General features: G+C 40.8%; 1 protein-coding gene and 1 long non-coding RNA gene across 3 annotated transcripts in view; one reads left to right on the top strand and one right to left on the bottom strand.

Moving 5' to 3' along the window:
• The first annotated feature begins 201 nt into the window (after window positions 1-201).
• LOC146405756 (uncharacterized) overlaps window positions 202-19,971 on the top strand; it is a 53,004-nt gene continuing 33,234 nt past the window's right edge. Inside the window, exons 1-2 of the long non-coding RNA XR_014838808.1 lie at window positions 202-311; window positions 11,576-11,716. This is a non-coding gene — a long non-coding RNA (uncharacterized LOC146405756). The remainder of the gene's footprint in view (window positions 312-11,575; window positions 11,717-19,971) is intronic.
• C2H5orf24 (chromosome 2 C5orf24 homolog) lies at window positions 3,314-14,941 on the bottom strand. 2 transcript variants are annotated; one of them, XR_014838804.1, is made up of 3 exons: window positions 14,716-14,941; window positions 7,542-7,971; window positions 3,314-5,832 (listed from the first exon to the last, which is right to left on the bottom strand). XR_014838804.1 is itself a non-coding variant. In XM_005655017.4 (2 exons), exon 2 carries the CDS (start codon window positions 7,966-7,968, stop codon window positions 7,402-7,404), a length of 567 nt encoding a protein of 188 aa, XP_005655074.1. In that variant the 5' UTR covers window positions 7,969-7,971; window positions 14,716-14,941; the 3' UTR covers window positions 3,314-7,401. The 2 variants fall into 2 exon arrangements, 1 of the variants encoding a protein (XP_005655074.1); XM_005655017.4 differs by having other exon boundaries at window positions 3,314-7,971.

Below are 19,971 nucleotides of genomic sequence, written 5' to 3'. Positions count from 1 at the left end.
TTTATGGTTTCCAAATGAGACAGGTTCGGGGGTAGGGGAGTGCACTAAGGGTTTGGGATGGAAATGCTGTAAAATTTGGTTGTGATGATTGTTTTACACCTATAAATATAATAAAATTAAGTAATTTTAAATAAATAAATAAAGTGGGGATTTAAAATTTTTTAAAAATTCAGCCATTTGGAGTTCCCTGGTGGCTCAGTGGGTTAAGGATCTAGTGTTGTCACTGCTGTGGCATGGTTTCAATCCCTGGCCCTGGAACACCCACATGCCGCAAGAGCAGCAAAAAAAAAAAAAAAAAAAAAAAAAAATCAGCATCTGTTTTATCTTAATTTTATTAAGATAGTTTCATGTTAAAAGACCTTTTTGAATGTACAAAAATCGAAATTATCATGATAAGATATGCCAAGTGATGGGCTCAGTATTTTACTCTGGTTATTGTATATCTCATATAATTCTTGCAACATCCCTTGCACAGACATTATATATGTATTTTTTGTCTTTTTTTATATATAGACTTTAAATGGAGAATATTAAAGAGCAAGTAATTTGCCTAAGGTTCCACATGAAAAAGCAGAGCTTGACTCTAAACCCCAAATGAAGCTCTGTAAACATGCCAAATTGCCCAAATGTATTATTCTCATTTAAGTATCGCTAAAAATCCATTTCTGAGGCTTAGAAAGATTAAGCAGCAACTTGAGAAAGGTCATAAATGAGTGAGGGACTCTAAATCCAATGTTTTGCTACAAACATAGACATGAAAAGGAACATATTATAAATATCAAGCTAGGAAGATGAAACAAACAGGTTACTTAAACAGGCTGTGAAAGCCGTGGAACAATACTTTACCAGTAGTCAATATATCTATTGGAAATCAGGGTTCAAACATTTTCACAAAGGCTAGCTCAACACACCTAGCCTCACACAAGCAAACTGCAACAAAAATATTACTTGGCAAAGCCAAGAACAAATCTTGATCCAAATGCTTCTGCTCTCAATGGTAAGCAGCTGTGGGCACTGTGGAAGGAGTGAAGGTGAGAAAGAAAAAAGCTTAAACTACTGACTATGGGTAAGACATCAACGTGCAGAGGACTATAATTTGAAAACAAAAGAGAGTATGTTTAACCATATTTCACACTTCTAAAGGCTGCTCAAAGGGATACCCTAGAATCTGAAGTTTACTTGGAAGAGATCTCAGGCCAGATGTTCTACTTCCACCTAGTGCCTTTTTGTTTTCTTTGCTTTCCTTCCTTATCCCACCTATTTTTCTGTAAATATCCTCGGTTTAGTAAAGAAAATTTTCAAGATAATAGTTTCACTGTAAGAATCTTTTCGGTTTAAGTATTTTATAAAATAGTACTGCTAGAAAATGAAGGAAATTCTTCTAAAACCAATATATCCTAAAACTCAAAGCAGAACACACCGCTTCCCTAAACTGCCTTGTGAAGTCAAAAAGACCTCTTTGTGGGAGCTCCCGTCCTGGCTCAGTAGTTAACAAATCCGATCAGTAGTTAACAAATCCGACGAGGAACCATGAGGTGGCAGGTTCCATCCCTGGCCTCGCTCAGTGGGTTAAGGACCCAGCATTGCCTTGGGCTGTGGTGTAGGTTGCAGACGTGGCTCGGATCCCGAGTTGTTGTGGCTGTGGTGTAGGCCGGCGGCTACAGCTCCGATTAGACTCCTAGCCTGGGAACCTCCATATGCCGCCGGTGCGGCCCTAGAAAAGGCAAAAAAAAAAAAAAGACCTCTTTGTAAGTCTGGAACATCTGTCATACCAAAACATAAAGAAGCTGACAAAGAACCCTAGGGTTATGCCAAAATGAGAGGAACCAAAGATAAAACAATTGAAGCATAAAAATGAATACTTTGAGGAATTCATACTCGCTGGCCTACCTAATACTATGCCACCAACGACACCAAGTTTTAACTGTTTCAGATCATAATCTACTTTTCTTCCCTGCTGCTCAATTCATCAAATGAGAATTTAACACTGTGCCTGCCTCTGATTTCTCCTCCTCCAAGCCAACCCGAACCACACGTGAGCAAGTCTTATTTAACGCCTTCCAGCGGCTTACCCTTGTCCTCAAAAGAAAAGGGAAACTTTAAACTGATTTTCGGGGCTCTTCTACAATCTGCTCCATTTCATCTCCCCTTCTCAACCCTTGTTCACCCCCACCACTTACCATACACAGTAAGTTGCTGAAAGAATATGCTTTCCAGGCTTGTGTCTATGTGTATGTGTGTGTGTTGTCTTTTCTAATATTCTCCCCCTCCTCTACACACCAATTCCTATTCTTCTTTCAGCTCTCAGCTTAAATGTCACTGAGTGTTCACACAGCCCCCCTCATTTACCCCAGAAATAGTATTCATCATATTTTGTAATTTTCTGTTTCTTGTTTTCTTTTCTTAAACTACAAACCAGTACTCTAGTGCATCCGGAATAGTGTCTGGCTCAACGATGTCATTCAAATCTTCATTAAATTAACAACTTTTATTTTTTGTCTTTTTAGGTCCACACCCACAGCACATGGAGGTTCCCAGCCTAGGGGGTGAATCAGAGCTGTAGCTGCTGACCTATGCCACAACCACAGCGAAGCCAGATCTGAGCTGTATCTGAGACCTACATCACACCTCACCGCAACGCCAGACCCTGAACCTACTGAACAAGGCCAGGGATCGAACCTGCATCCTCATGGATACTAGTCAGACTCATTTCTGCTGAGTCAAGATGGGACCTTCAAAAAAAATTTTTAAATGACCCCTCATGGAGTTCCCGTTGTGGCACAGTGGAAACGAATCCGACCAGGAACCATGAGGTTGCAGGATTAATCCCTGGCCTCACTCAGTGGGTTAAGGATCTCGTGTTGCCAAGAGCTGTGGTGTAGGTTGCAGACATGGCTTGGATCTGGCATTACTGTGGCTGTGGCTGTGGCTGGCAGCTGTAGCTCCGTCATAATGACCTGACGTAGCTTCAAAGACCTCAATTTGGTTTCAAGTAATCTGCAGCATTTTGCTTCTTCCATTCTATGCCAACCTTGGCCCACAACCCTGATTTACCTATAGGGATGTGGTAGAGATTGCCACTAAAATCCACTATCTGCTTTCATAACTGGATCTGGTTGCACAAGTAAGGACTACACTTCCCAGTGTCTCTTGCCACTGTGGATAGCCACGTGACCAACCTACAGTCAAGAAAGGCACATTTCAGAAAGCACAAACCAAGAAAAAGACACGACCCACAATCACGAAAGGTTTTTACCATTTGTAATTACCCTACGTGGAACATATTCTGCTAAAAATAAAGTAGTAAACATAGTTGGTTTTAAAGTAATGACTTTATTAATAAATATACATCCATATGATGATGTAGATACAAATCATGAACACTACTCCATTCCCATACACATAATTGCACACGAGTAGCTCAAGTTCATGGACATAAAAACATACACAGTATCTATTCAGACTTTTTACAGCAGAGGACAGCGTGCTTGTATCAGTTAATTGGTAATTATTTTCTCCATAATTATCTGTGGAAAAAGGAAACTGTGAAACTTAAAGAATCAAAAGTGGTCGGATTACTATAAATCACACACTTGATTTACTATAGCAGTAAATTTTCCAAAAAATTAAATACATAGTATGTGAGAGCACAGATTTATCTACTTGGAGGTAAGAAGGGCAAAGAGCAAAGGAAGATTTAGATACATCCTAGAGTTTAACAGCATATAATTAAGCTGTAATAAAAACAAAACATTATAGCATCAAAAAATCTTATGTCTAAGGGAAAAGATGTTTTGAAGAACTGTTATGAATTCTTACATTTTACTATAAAGGGACCATAAAATTTTACTGCATATATAGACAATGACTGACAGAGTAGCAGTTATTGTCAACATCCCCTGAATTGTTCTTTTAAAGCTTCTTAGAATATAAAAGAGAAATTGGGTTTTTTCCTTTAGTTCATACACTGGTTTTTCTTATACTGGATGAATCATCTTTAACTTAATAAATGGATCCAAATCATTTTTCTTCCTCCTTAATTCAAAGAAATGCTGTTCTTATTTCATGAAAGTATACATGTAAATTCACACAAACATCAGTTTGGAATGAGTATCACTTTTACTACTTTAACAGATATTTTTAAAAAGTAAATAAAAAATATAAAGAATTTTTTAGTTTAACTGAAACCCTGATTTTTAAAGCACCCCAAATATTAAAAATTAATCAGATTTTTCCCAATAAACTGAGCTAGTATTTTTTTTAATGTCCAGTGCAAAACTCCAAAGATAGTATCAAAATCATCCCACACTAAAGTTTAGTTATGCAAGGTTATATCTGTCAAAAAATGAAAATTTCATCTGTCTTAGCTCCTAACTTGTTAGTATAAGAATAATAAATAAGGCATGTTAAAACGTTTTTTAAAAAAAAGTAAAGCAAACTTACTTGAATAGAAGATCATTTCCTGACCAATAGTTTTAATATAGAATAGTGAAACCTATTTTGTGAAGAAGAGAATTACACAATATAAAATTAGTAATTTACCTTTAGAGGAACAATCATACAGTGGGGGGGAAAGGCCGGTTTTCCCCAACTGATTATATTAAAGTATAGGCAACTGTTTAACATGCTATTTCAGTGCTTATCATGACAAGAGACAGTGTTACTAAAGATGCACAATGTAGTCTTTATAGAGAAGTAAAAACATTTAAGACTTCATTCATGGTATCATTTAGATGTCTTTCTTTTCAACATGGCACCAATAACTGTTCACAAGGAGAAAAGGAAGTGGAATCAGGAGACACTCATCAGCATACAGATCTAATACTCCGGGTAACCACTCACGTCAACAGAAAATTCAGCTCTTTAAGTGACGTTATCCATTCACAAAAGTAGCCATTAGCTCCCCTTTTTTCTCCAGGACAAAGCTCCTGATATTAATAAACACTGTTATAAACATACTTCCTTTAGTTGATTTCACCATTTCATTAATATGTATATAAAATTCACTATACAATAACACACCTGCTTTATCTTCTGACACACAGCACAGCACCACTGAGCAGATGTGCTGGTGGGTGGACAAAGGGGGAGGGGAATGAATGGAGGAAAGGGCAGGGAGAAAGGCAGAGTATGTATAACGAAATCAGGAAGGAAAGGAAACTGAAAGGGAAATGTAAAATGAGCATACTATAAAACACAATACGCAATTAAATCCTTGACAATGATAAATGTAATTCTTCAGAAGAACATTTAATTAAACAACTGATGTAGGAACTCAGAAGAGGGGTTTTTTTTTCGGCCCACACCCTCAGCATGTGGAGGTTCCCAGGCCAGGGATCGAACCCACATCACAGCAGGGACAAAAGCCACTGCAGTGACAACATGGATCCTTAACCCACTGTGCCACAAGGTAACTCCTCCAAAGAGGATTTTTAAGGAGCCAACTGCTGAACATCATCTTGAGAAACAGCTAAATGACAGATACATAATAAAAATGGATAGATGAACACAGGAATATAGATATAAGCATTTGTATGTGTCAGAAGTTTTACTGTTCTGAGTAAATTATTAAAAGTTTTACATTTTAAGCTTCTGCGAGAAGAAACTCTTGTAGCAATTTAGCTGCCAGAATGTTATAACTGATTATGTAGTCATCCAACATTGTTCTCTATGGTTTGTGCAAAGCTAAAATTGTTGAGGTCACTGTCTTAGATGCCAGTGCACACACAGTCCCCATATACAATGCAACACCTCTTACTGTAAAGAGCAGCATAAAGTCCAGCTCATTGAGTCAGGCATCACTGGAACACCTGAAGGCTTGCTGCTTTTTTCCTGATAAAAAAGGTACGAAACATGACATCCATTTGCAATCAGAGTTTGCATTAACTGAGAGCAAGCCCAAACAACACAGTATGTGCCCTTTTAAAAATTTAATTATTTTAAAAGTTTTTGGGTCCTGCAAATCTATATTATAATCTCAAAGGCATTTAAGCTCGCAAATACATACATTGTAACTTTAAAGTTCAGTGGAATTTTTTTTCCAAATCCAAAATTTATAATAGTTTATATAGAACAAACTCAGAATAAATAAAATGTGTATTAACAAAGACTATTAATTTCAGAAAGGGGAAAGAGATTTCCCCGTCCCTACTATACGTATCTATCTAATACTTATTTTCTTTCCTGTCTTGCTTCTAAAGCAAACACTGTTGGAAAAAAATTTTTATTTTAGATGAAGTGGTCTCACTAGAGCCACAATGAGATTTTTAACCAAACCGACCAAAGAAGTTCTTACATGTTTCATGCATAGATGAATTCCTATATATTTGTTAATATTTGGGTGCTGACAGTCAGAAAACTGCATTTTGTTTACACCAGTTTTACAGTCTACCATTCAGTTTGTATCCTTTGGTAGATATAGACCTGAAACCACAGTAAGTGCTAATGCAATGAGAAAATTTATCAGAAAAAAACTAAAAAACGTTCTTAATAAATGAATATTAATAAGTGTTTTAAGAATATGCTTTAAAACTAAGTATATGAAAGGCAAAATGTAGTAACTATAGCTACATGCAGACTTTAAAAATGTTTCTTTTTCTATCATATTAAATATGCTATTCTCAGTATGCGTTGTTTTCCGCCAAAAATGTAATGTGCAGTTTTTATTAAAAAGTTTATTTTTTTGTAAATATGAACCATTTGTAGTGTTTGGTATATATGCCCTTAGGCAATTAAAAAAATACACAACCTATCATGGCTGAAAACACCAAAGAATTTTTTTTAAGAGTAACGGCTAAATCAATTAATGCCAGGTAGATCAATAAATAGGAAATTGCTTAAACTTAGAACACTAAAAATAAGATTTTTAACAAAGGAAGTCTATGTAGATGCCAAAGCATACAAATATATGTGTCCTCTCATGAACATAAATGTTACAAAAATTCACAGCCATTACCTCAAGTAATTCTGAATCATTAGTTTGCTTTGTTCCATCAGTTAAAATTACCTTAGATATTATCTTTATTATACCGCAGGCTTACTTCACAAACAGGTATAATGGTTTCAGCTGTTTAGCACATAAAGCATCTATTTAGAATGACCCAAAAGTGTAATGAAATACGAAACACAACCATAACTCAAAAGGAAAAACAAAAATGATTTAGACAGGTGCTATTCTTGAACCTATGTACAAATACAATGCCACTGCCCATGCCCTGAGTACATCTGTCAGCATATGGCAGTTTCTGAACAAAAGCAGGGGGAAAAAAAAAAAAAAAATCAAATGGGAAAACAAATTAGGAAAGCCCAGGCCATAAAATCATGTATGTCAAAATGAAACCAAGAAGCTTTGGGATTATTCACAATCTTCCTTCTAAACCTGGCCCTCCTTTCCTGCCTCATTCACTCATTGGGTGGCTTGATTTCACTGCTAGTTTCCTCTACCCCATGAACTGCCCTACCGTGCATCATAGGGTAAGGAAAAGCAGCAGTGCCACAGCCATAACCAAGATCGGCAAGACGGGATAGAGCTTTAATGCTACCTGGAGGTCTCCCTGGGCTGACTTTGTATCCCGCAGCTTTGGTTGTACCCAAAGGTCTGCCTGGACTTGTCTTAAATCCAGCCGCTTTGGTGGTTCCCAGGGGTCTGCCTGTGCTGGTCCGGTATCCTGCTGATTTGGTGGTTCCTGAAGGCCGGCCACGCTTACCAGATCGGTTGAGATTTTTCTTTTTCTTCAGTTCATCTTTTATCTCTATGCTTCTGCCACTTGTAGTCTGCAAGTGTGTTTCATTTAACGGGTCTTGCCTCTGACAAGCCATTGGTTTGTGGCTGACGGTGTGGCTGTATTTGTTTTGCTGGGAAGAATATATGTCAAACTGGTCAGCAGCTCTCATGGCATCTTCATTGAGACAGGAAGGTTTGCCAGGCCCACAGAAAGCCGGATTACTGCTGGCAACGGGATGCATCATTTTCTACCAAAAATAAAAGACATATACGCATAAACACATATATACAAATATCTATCTGTATGACAGCATTTAGTGGGAAAACAGCATGTCTTCCAGAAACTATGCAGGCAATCTAAAAATAGCTAACAGGCAGGACTCCAGACCACTTATAAACAAATACACATCAGCAGATTCAAAGATATTTGTTTTTCTCAGTTTAACTACTGGTAAGCACAAATGCCACACAAGATAATCTACATCTAGTATTGATTTAGTAGTCATCATGTTACCTTCTTAGGAATTAGAAAAATAAGTAGAAAACAAATGTTACATTTTGTAGGTTCTTTTCTTCTAGACTACTAAATCCTAAAACGATAATAACAAAGACAAAAACTCTTTTTCGTTTTTTGGGTTTTTTTTTTTTTCTAAAAAGGACCTCACCTTTGTTATATGGAAGTTCCCAGGCTAGGGGTTGAATCTGAGCTACAGCTGCTGGCCTTTGCCACAGTACAGCAATGCAGGATCCAAGCTGAGTCTATGACCTACATCACAGACCACGGCGATAATGCTGGATCCTCAACACACTGAGCAACGGGAGGGATCAAACCTGCATCCTCGTGGACACTAGTCGTACTTGTTTCCACTGTGCCACAATGGGGACTCTGATAAGAACTCTTGTTAATACAATTCTTTTTTTTTTTCTTCTTGAGTTTGCCTAACATTCTTAGAACGTCTCCCTGTGGCCTTTCATTATATTTACCACATGTACTTTTGATCTGGCCAGTTTTCACAAAGTGGACACTTCCTCATCATTATCATAATTTATTATTTATAAGGAATTCTTGAGTGTATATTACACTTTACAAAAGATGGACTATACCAAGCAAAGAATACAATCTCTTGGTCAAAGGTACTAACTCCCTTCAAACTATTCTAATTCAGGAGGTACTACTAACAAAGTGTAAACAGGGGGAGTTCCCCTCATGGCTCAACGGAAACTAATCTGACTAGCATCCATGAGGACATAGGTTCAATCCCTGGCCTTGCTCAGTGGGTTAAGGATCCGGTGTTGCCGTGAGCTGTGGTGTAGGTTGCGGACATGGATCGGATCTGGCGTTGCTGTGACTGTGGCGCAGGCCAGCGGTTACAGCTCCGATTCGACCCCTAGGCTGGGAACCTCCATATGCCGCGGGGAGGGCCCTAAAAAGGCAAAAAAATAAAAATAAAGAGTAAACAAAGTTTCAACTAGCTAAAATAAGTGAACATTTATACAAACGATTGAGACATACTACAAACTATGTCTAACAATCATAATAAAATACTTTCTATTTTGAAGTATGGTTATCAAGACAAACGTTGAATGTGCAACACTGCTTTCTTCCTTGATCATAAATACGGTGTGGATCTTTTTCCCTTACAAGAGCCCTGTGACTTATCAGTCACAAACAGTCCAAAGTTTCTGTGTCTGTGAAGACATCCCTGAGAACTGCTTCTCCATTATATAAAGGATGTGCTGTAACTGCCACAATGACAAACCAGCCCTAAATAGCCATGTCGCTTAGACACACAGAAAGTGGGAGTCTATATACACCATGATATTATATGTTATGATTTTCAGTGAGGTTAAAAAAAAAAAAGACATGGGTTACAATTCAGATTTAGAAAAAGAGTCACAAATAAATATGAAGGTCTAGCCCCATGTTGCCTGCACCTTTCATAAATGCAAAATTGTACCAAAACCTCAGCTATGAAAATAGTTATTCCGAGAGGCTAAGAACAGATAATTAATGGGAGCCAAAACCACTGCAAATTTATTTCAGTTAATAAAGGCAAAAGGAAATGGGAATCAAGTCAAAGAACTGAATTCAGTTATATTACTAAATATTTGCTGAGAGTCAACAGATATAGAAATACTGGCCAGCTGGCTTAAAGTCTTAACTATGAAGGAAAAACATTTACAAGGAGGAGATACTCGCTTTTGGCAGAAGCCTTATAGACTTGAGAACATAAAACAAGGGAGTTCTCCCGTGGCACAGGAGGTTAAGGATCCCACCTTGTCACTGCAGTGGCTTGTGTCGCTGCTGTGCCAGAGGTTGAATCCCTGGCCCGGGAACTTCTGCATGCGGAGGTCGTAGACAAAAATAAATAAATAAATAAAACAAGGCTGAGCTAAACACAGGAGTTCCAGTCGTGGCTCAGTAGTTAGTGAATACGACTAGGAACCATGAGGTTTTGGGTTCAATCCCTGGCCTCGCTCAGCGGGTTAAGGATCCGGTGTTGCCATGAGCTGTGGTGTAGGTCGAAGATGCAGCTTGGATCTGGTGTTGCCGTAGCTGTGGCTGTGGCATAGGCCGGTGGCATACAGCTCCGATTAGACCCCTAGCCTGGGAACACCCATATGCCTTGGGTGCGGCTCTAAAAAGACAAAAAAAGACCAAAAAAAAAAAAAAAAGAAGACTGAGCTAAACACAAATATTAAAAGGAGTACATTCTTCACTCATTCCCCAAGGATACATACAATGAGAACAAGTTATTAATTATCACTTCTTTTGCTCAAATTCTAATTTCAGATGAGAAATAAGAAGAAATCAAGATGTGCTCCAAATGTAATAATATTAGCTGCAAGTTACCAGTTTTTGAAATTGTCTATGTGCCAGGTAATATGCTTGCCACTTGAACCTTATCTGATTTAATCATCATCACAACTCAGCTCCATGAGGAACACATCATGAGCTCTCTCTCACTGAAACTAAGGCAGGAAATTTAAACAACCTGCCAGGGTTACACATTAGGAAATGGTAAAGCCCAAATACGAATTCAAATAATCTGACCTCAGAACCAACAATTTCAGTACAGTGTACAACATACCAGGGTTTCTCAAAAACACCACTATCATTTGAGTCAGATCATTCTTGGCGGGTGGGGGGGGGGGCAATGTTTATCCTGTGCATCTTAAGATACTTAGCTGCACCTCTGGCCTCTACCCACTCCACCCTCTATACCCCCTCTTTCCCCTCCCAATGTGTGACAACCAAAACATTCTGCAGACAATGCCCAATATTCCCTGGGGGCGAAATCTACCACCCATCCTAAGAATCACTCAGCTATACTAAAATGAAAAGCCAAGACCCAAATTAAAATACTTCTGTTAAAGAGTTCCTGTCATGGCTCAGCAGTTAACAAACCCGACTAACATCCATCAGGACGCGGGTTCGATCCCTGGCCTCGCTCAGTGGGTTAAGGATCTGGCGTTGCCTTGAGCTGTGGTGTAGGTTGCAGATGAGGCTCAGATCCTGCGTTGCTGTGGCTGTGGTGCTGGCCAGTGGCTACAGCTCCGATTTGACCCTTAGCCTGGGAACCTCCATATGCTGTAGGTGTGGCCCTAAACAGACAAAAAAAAAAAAAAAAAAAAAAAAACTTCTGTTCTAGTTTTTATTCACCTCTTAAGCGCCTACTTTAATATATCAAAAAAAACCAATTATCAAAAGAAAAAAAAAGCCTTTCAGTTGATTACATCTACAACATCTGAATCAAAGAGATTTCTTTCCCAGACTGAAGAAGGGCCAACTACATTCCTCTTCCCTACAAGTTACAAACTAACTGAGAAATATACATAGGAATTACATAGGCATCAAAATACTAGTTTATTGGAGTTCCCGTCGTGGCGCAGTGGTTAACGAATCCGACTAGGAACCATGAGGTTGCGGGTTCGGTCCCTGCCCTTGCTCAGTGGGTTAACGATCCGGCGTTGCCGTGAGCTGTGGTGTAGGTTGCAGACGCGGCTCGGATCCCGAGTTGCTGTGGCTCTGGCGTAGGCCAGTGGCTACAGCTCCGATTGGACCCCTAGCCTGGGAACCTCCATATGCCGCAGGAGCGGCCCAAAGAAATAGCAAAAAGACCAAAAAAAAATACTAGTTTATTGACAAAAAACTGGACTAGGGACCACATGCAAATACAAAGAAAAGCACCCTCAGACCTATGAGCATAGTATAAGAGAACAAATGACCCCTTTTTCAATTTATTTATTTATTTATTTATTTATTTTTTTGTCTTTTTTTGCTATTTCTTGGGCCGCTTCCCGGCATATGGAGATTCCCAGGCTAGGGGTCTAATCGGAGCCGTAGCCACCAGTCTACACCAGAGCCACAGCAACACGGGATCCGAGCCGCCTCTGCAACCTACACCACAGCTTACGGCAATGCCAGATCCTTAACCCACTGAGCAAGGGCAGGGACCAAACCCGAAACCTCATGGTTCCTAGTCGGATTGGTTAACCACTGCACCACGTCGGGAACTCCCCCTTTTTCAATTTTGTTATTCAAAAATCACTCTGCTGGAAAGAGAGTGGTACAGAGGTAGAAAGTACTGCCAGTAAAGGAAGAAAATATTTTTTCCTACAATCTGTTTCATGCCTTTTAAGTTCCTATCACTAACTTACCAAAACCTTCCCTTTGGACCTTACTTCCCTTAACTTCACTTTCTCTTAATATATCAGAACATTCACCATCTATTCTCACTCAGGACATAGAGTCTCGGCTTACATTATGTGAGGCTTTCAGAAGCAAAATTCCACCATATACCCTCTACTCAGACACCAACACTGAAGAAAAACACACCATTTAAAAAACAGACCTTCAATTACAAAAAAAAAAAAAAAATCACCCATCTTCAACTCCTTTAATCTTCTCCAGGAACTTAGGCATTTGGTTTGTATTATGTTAATTTACTTCTGACATAGCTCACATTTACTGAAGGCCAACTCCATGCAAAACATTATTCTAAGCATTAGGACACAAAATAGACAGGTACAAAGCTGTTTATCCCAGGGAAGACAGTAAAATACTGACTTAAAGAACATTTCTAAAGGGCAAGTGTTCTGCAGTTTCTTTCCCTGCTACCACCAAGAAATCAGTATTTTGCTTACTCAATAACTGCTGAACAATCTGGATAAAGAAATTTATTATGACTGTTACTCATTTAAATAATTAATTAAAGAAAAAGAGCTAAAACCAAAACTTTTCTACTTTGAGATTTCAACTTTTTAAAATGGGCACCATTAGATCCTTGCGTACATAACCATTATATACGCACACGGGCGGTGGGTGCGAATTTGTTGGTATGCAGTATGTGCATATACAGTCAATCCTACAACTTAATCATGCTTCCCTTGTCCCACCCTCAGGGCTGGCCAGCTAAGTGTTCTTTCTTGGAAAACTTTTCCTCTACTACACTACTGAGTTCACTGAAAGCATGCAGGCCACATTTCTTTCTTTTTTTGTAAAATGTAAACCATTTTTAAAAAAAACTGAAGTATTGTTAATTCAGTGTTGTGTTACCTTCAGGTGTACAGCAAAGTGTTAGCTCCATGTGTACAGAAAAATGTGTGTGTATGTATATACACACACACACACACATTTATATATTCTTTTTCAGATGCTTTTCCGTTATAGGTTATCACAAGACAAAATACAGTTTCCTGTGTTATATAGGCCACATTTCTTAACAGAGTCAGAAAGAATGCTGTATTTCTAGAAAGTGTGGACTGAATGAAATCCAAGAGTATAGAACAGATTATGTAGATGCTAATTATCTTTTAAAATAGTTCACAGGATGGAAGAGAGCAACAGTAAATTATCTTTTAAAAGAGTTCACTGAATATAAGGGAGTCAACTAAGAGTTTCTGTATATTTTAACTATGATTAAATTAGAATTCTTAAAGCATATGCTAAAATTTGCCATCCCTGAAGCTGTTTAACTGTGTTTACTTCCTTTTAGTCAGCTCTTCTCTATGAAATAATTCCTTTCCCATCTCGTGAATGTGGAGGCATTACTGCCAACATAGAGAACGCTTTAACTATTTTTAGTAACTTCACAAAGCATTCATTTTTAGGCATCGAGAGATTCTTCCTTTCCTGAAGCCCAAGATCTGCTCTCTTCCAAAGAGCAAACAACACATAATTGTCAGACGTTTATCTCAGGTCATTCTGGCTTGTAACGACTAAAGAGAATCACAACACGATTTTATAATTCTAAGTGAAAGTCCATTTGTGATCGACCTCAATCAGAAAGTCTGTTCAGCAAAAGCTAAAACAAAAGCCAGTCGTTACGCCTCCTGGCCCACCCCGGAAAGTTTTGATACTAGGTCAGAACATAAATAACGGCTTTCTTTGTCTTCTTTCAACTCCTTAATTGTGCCCCACGGCGCCGTTTCCCCGGCGCTGGAATCCTTACTTGACTTGAGGCGTCTAGAAATGTATTACCTGTCGTTAGCCGACAGCGTTTGCTGATGTATTAACAATGACAACTTTGCAGGAGATACACACCCACCCTACAGAAGGAGCTGTGCGCCCTCCGATAATCAAAACTGATAGCCTACTGTCCATGCACTCGGAGTTGTGCAAGCTGTACAAGTCCACCGCTCCATCTAGACTCCATCTCGAAGCCCACAGGCATTAATTTAAAGTGGTGGAGGGTGACTGCCGATTTCTCTCTCTCAAAGAGAAGAAAAGAAGCCGTGACCCCTCCCCCAGCCACAGGAGGCATTTCCCCCCAATAATGGCTCCAAGCCCGGGGAAGAGCAGGCACGGCCGGGGCCCCTCCTCTCGCTCCCGGCTAGGCCAGAGCCCCTCCTCGGGCGCAGGTCGGCGATCTCTCTCTCTCCAGCCCGCAAGGCCCCCCGTTTCCGTCCCTTCCGTGCGGTCTCCACGAGCTCCCGCGGCCCGTACTCTGCTTCCGGCCAGTCTGACAAAACCCCGCGAGCCCACCTACCTCAGCCGCTAGTAGCCCGGCCCCTCAGCGCGTCCAGGGGCTGCCCATCGGCTGGGATCCTCACGCTGGCACCGCTCCCCTCCCAGCCCGGCGCCTCTGCACTGCACGGAGAGCCCGAGAGAGAAGGACAGGCAGCGAGGGCGGCAGCGGCGGCGACGCCGACCCTGATCCCCGGCTCAGACCTCAACCACTGCTCACGGTCCTTCTCGGGACCGAGGAGGAAGAGGCCGCTACAGCCCCGTACGGCGAGGAGCGGCGTGCGCGAGCTCGCGAGGACCGCGCACGCACACGCACACGCGCATCGCGAGACCCAATCTCCCGCCCGACGGCCAGCGCGCAAGCTTGGGAGTGGGACAGGGAGCCTGGCTGCGCTTGCGCTGCGTGGGGACGGGCGGGAGGCGGGGCTTAGGCCCGAGCTGCTCGGGTTCTGGGGCAGGTTGGGGGCCACAGAGGGTATGATTTACTGATGTGAATTTTGACTCCAGTTTTGTGACGCTGTAACTACTGCTGACCCCGTTTTTCAGATTACAGGACTAATAAATGATGGAGTCAGGCTTTGAACCCAGCATTTTTGCTGTAGAAACTGCTTTTAATTGCTGTTGGCAAAAAGATTTAATAATGCCTTACTGTGCTGAGTGCTGCCCAAAGTATATTAAAAGGACTCAGCTGCTGCACTTGAGTTACTTATGGGGTGTGTGTGTGAAACCTCCACTTGTAAATAAAATGGGCGATATTCAAATATGAGGTGTTTGGACCCTCAGTCCTAGGATCATGTGATAATGAAAAACCTCATTTTGTGAGGCTAATTTTTTCAATTCAAACAATTTTTATGACCATGACCACCTCTGAATTACCATAGTCCTTCCACCATTGCAGAAAGGGATGGGACAAGCAGTATGCCTACAAAATCCCCCTATATGTAGCTACTGAGAGGTTTTCTGGCATATCGGTCACCCCAAAAAAGCCACTCATTAGAAGGGATTAGTTTCCCCAGTTCTTCCTGCGGTGAATTCGAAGATGTCAGAAAGGTGAGGATCCAGAATTAGGAAGACTGCTGAGAGGAAGATACTTCTTTGACAGTGTGAAGAGGATCAAGGTAGATGCTTGTCCCTTTTGTCCATGCTATCAAGACTGTATGAGGAAGTCATTCTTAGCACTGAATTCTACCACAGGACAGCACTTGGCCCAGTGCTGCTGCCAGTAGGAAATAAATCAGCAGCTTTTCTGGGTGAATACACAAGCCAGGACGCAGACCAAACACAGTACATAGAAAGGAAAGCTCATTCTGGCAAGCAGGGTTTCATAGCATGATTCTAATTACTCCTATATGATACTAGAACACAGGACTGATTGTACTAGTATTATCCATATATAAAAGAATACCAGGGAGTTCCCATTGTGGCTGAGAGGGTTAAGAACCTGACATCGTGTCTGTGAGGATGAGGGTTCAACCCATGGCCTTGCTGCAGTGAATGTCACAGATGTGGTTCAGAACCGGTGTGGCTGTGGTGTAGGCTGGCAGCTGAAGCTCAGATTCAACCACTAGCCCAAGGAATTTTCATATGCCGCAGGTGTGGCCATAAAAAGAAAAAAATATATATATAGGAGTTCCCGTTGTGGCTCAGTGGTTAACGAACCCAACTAGTATCCATGAGGACTTGGGTTCAATCCCTGGCCTCACTCAGTGGGTTAAGGATCTGGCATTGCCGTGAGCTGTCCTGTAGGTTGCAGACATGCTCAGATCCTGCATTACTGTGGCTGTGGTGTAGGCCAGCAGTTACAGCTCCAATTGGTCCCTAGCCTGGGAACCTCCATATGCCTTGGATGTAGCCCCAAAAAGACAAAAAAGAAAAAAAAAAGTATAATTTTTTAAAGGAAAATACCAATATAGAAAACAGCTAAAATGTACACAGATTTGAGGTCATAGTAAGTAGCCTTCCAAAAACTTTTTAAAAACAAATTTTCTCTAAGCAAGGTTAATTTTTCCTTTTTTTTTTTTTTTTCTTTTTCCTGCCACCCTGTGGCATACGCTGGATCTTCTAACCTACTGTGCCAGGCTAGGGATCCAACCAGCATTCTGGTGCTGCAGGGATGCCATGGATCCCATGGCACCAGAGCAGTAATCCCATCATTGCAGTGAAATGAGAGAATGCACTGCTGTGCTGCCATACCACATCATGACTAGTCCAAATCCACAACCTTAAACTTTAATCTGACACGGCATTTGTACATAAGATCATTTAAGAAGAAAACTTTCATACTAATAAGCTCAAATGATTTGCAGGCCCAAAGGGGAAGCATCCAGAGTAATAACAGAGGAAGTAAGATATTTCTCGGTTTGAATCCCTTTCTGCCACTTGCCGCCTAAAGGTATCTTGGGCAAGTCACTGCTTTTTCCAAAAGTTTCCGTATAGGTGACATGAAAATAATATATTTCCTGTAGGGCTGTGAAATTAAATGTGCTAACAGGTGAAACATATTGGCTTTAAATGCCTGATCTACCACTTACTAGCTGTGTGATGATGGACAAGCAACTGGTCAACTCAATTCAACATACTTACTGAATTCAAAGTACCAGGGATGCAAGACAGACATGGTCCCTGAAGTTTACATTCCGGTGAAGTAGAAAAAACTCAATCAGAATGTACTCTTACATGCAACGATCTGTTTTTTCTGATAATGATCTCAGGTTGTCTTAATATCACACACAAGTACAATGTACAACTAATGCTGAATACAGAGGCTTTTTCAAGAGCATAGCCATTAGTCATCACTTTATTTGTAACAAGAGCACTTTTTTTTTTGGTATGGCTGTACCTGCAGCATATGAAGTTCCCAGGCTAGGAAGTGAATCTGAGCTGCAGCTGCAGCAACATTGGATCCTTTAACCCACTGCCCTGTGACCAAACCAGTACCACCCAAGCAAATGCAGCTGCATTCTTAACCCCCTGTGCCACAGTGGGAACTCCAAGAGTATACTATTTTTTTCTTTTTTTCTTTCAGGACCGCACTCATGGCATATGGAGGTTCCCAGGCTTAGGGTCAAATTGGAGTTACAGCTGCTGGCCACAGTCACAGCCACGCCAGAGCCCAGCAGTGTCTGCGACATATACCACAGCTCATGGCAACACAGGATACTTAACCCACTGAGCGAGGCCAGGGACTGAACCCGAATCTTCATGGATCCTAGTCAGGTTTGTTAATTGCTGAGCCACGAAAGGAACTTACAAGAGTACAGACTCATCTCCCAACATTTCTTCTTCAAAAGTGTACACTTTCGAAATAAAATTTGGACTCAGTTCAGCATATCTCATTCCTTCTCCAAGGGCCTCAGACTGGCTCAGGATAGGCCAGATCAGATTGTTAAACCACCACAAGTTAGTAAAACTTTTGCATGATTAATTGTGATTGTATCCAGGCAAAAGGAAGGCCATAAAAGGAATATTCAACTACGATGGGAACCTTCCTCTAAAGACATTTCAATTGAGGTAGCACATGTTCTGTTTTTTTTGTTTGTCTGTTTGTTTTTTTAGGGCCGCACCCAAGGCATATGGAGAGGTTCCCAGGCTAGGGGTCAAATCAGAGCTATAGCTGCCAGCCTGCACCACAGCCACAGCAATGCCAGATCGAAGCTGAGTCAGCGACCTAGATCTACACTACAGCTCACGCCAACGCCAGATCCTTAACCCACTGAGCGAGGCCAGAGATCGAACCTGCGTCCACATAAATGCTAGTCAGATTTGTTTCTGCTGAGCCACAACAGGAACTCCAACATGTGTTCTTAAATACTATTCATTTAAACTGAAAGATATCCATAGGGAAAATGAATCTCACTTTCCAGATTTCAGTTTATCAGTAGCCAATGACTGTCCTTGCTAGGTATACAGCTTACAGCAAAACTGAAAGAAAGCGTAAGAAAATGCACTCCCATTCACCCACTGTAACGGTAAGAGTACTAGTATTTATCGAATGCTTACCATCTATCAGGCACTGTTTTATACGCTTTAATGTTTTATATATATTATTTCATTGAATCCTTACAGTCTTGATAGGTATTATCATAACCCTATTTTATATATGAGAAGTGAGACATTTTATTTTATTTTTTTGTCTTTTTGCCATTTCTGGGCCGCTCCCGCGGCATATGGAGGTTCCCAGGCTAGGGGTCGAATCGGAGCTGGAACTGCCAGCCTACGCCAGAGCCACAGCAACGCGGGATCCGAGCTGTGTCTGCAACCTACATCACAGCTCACGGCAACGCCGAATCCTTAACCCACTGAGCAAGGCCAGGGATCGAACCCACAACCTGATGGTTCCTAGTCGGATTCGTTAACCACTGCGCCACGACGGGAACTCCCAGAAGTGAGACATTTTAAAGCATTTAAACAACTTGCCTAAAGTTGTCCAAGTGCCCCCTAGTATGTGAATTTAATCATAATTTTGTATGTGAACTGTTATACTGAATGTAACAATATCATACAAAATATATTTTATTAACATTATAAAATCTACTGAAAAAAACCTTAAAAGAGGAGTCGAGTCCTCTGGTGGCCTAGTGGTTAAGGATTTGGTGTTGTTGTCATTGCTGTGGCTTAGGTTCGATCCCTGGCCCAGAAGTTCTGCATGTTGTGGGTGCAGCCAAAATAAAAAAAATTTTTTTTTAAAAGATGAGATTTTAAAAAAGAAATACAAATTCCAGCATTTTCTCCCTGCTTTCAATAGCTTTTTACTATACAGGTGCCTTACTTTGGATCACAGTCAAAATCCACAGCAAAACAAAGTGAAGGTTATCTGTAGTTTTCAAACTAGAATGTGTTATCACAGAATCATTACCATCACAGACACAGGTGTAAAGCAACATTAGACTGTTGTAAAAAGTTACAGAGGAACTTGTTTTCTCTTTAAAGCTCCCAGGCATCCATTCCCCTGCTTTTTTTTTTTTTTCACCCTCAGGAATATGGAAGTTTCCAGGCTACGGGGTCAAATAGAAGCTACAGCTGCCAGCCACAACCACAGCCACAGCCACGTGAGATCCGAGCCGCGTCTGGAACCCACACCACAGATCACAGCAATGCTGGATACCCGACCCACTGAGCGAGGCCAGGGATCAAACCTGTATCCTCATGGATACTAGTATTTGATTTCACTGCACCACAATGGGAACTCCCATTCCCCTGCTCTTTCCATGGAGTTTTCTGGGCTGGCTTGGGGGATGGGGAGGACTCCTTCTCAAAGTCTACAGTATAATTCTGGGAG

This window comes from Sus scrofa, chromosome 2 (assembly GCF_054392235.1).
Source record: "Sus scrofa isolate SSC_HxYL_T2T_F1_AM1 chromosome 2, Sscrofa_HxYL_maternal_Yorkshire_Landrace_v2.0, whole genome shotgun sequence".
NCBI classification, from domain to species: domain Eukaryota; kingdom Metazoa; phylum Chordata; class Mammalia; order Artiodactyla; family Suidae; genus Sus; species Sus scrofa.
The sequence above is the reverse complement of the archived record's forward strand: the minus strand, read 5'-3'. Positions and strand labels throughout refer to the sequence as shown.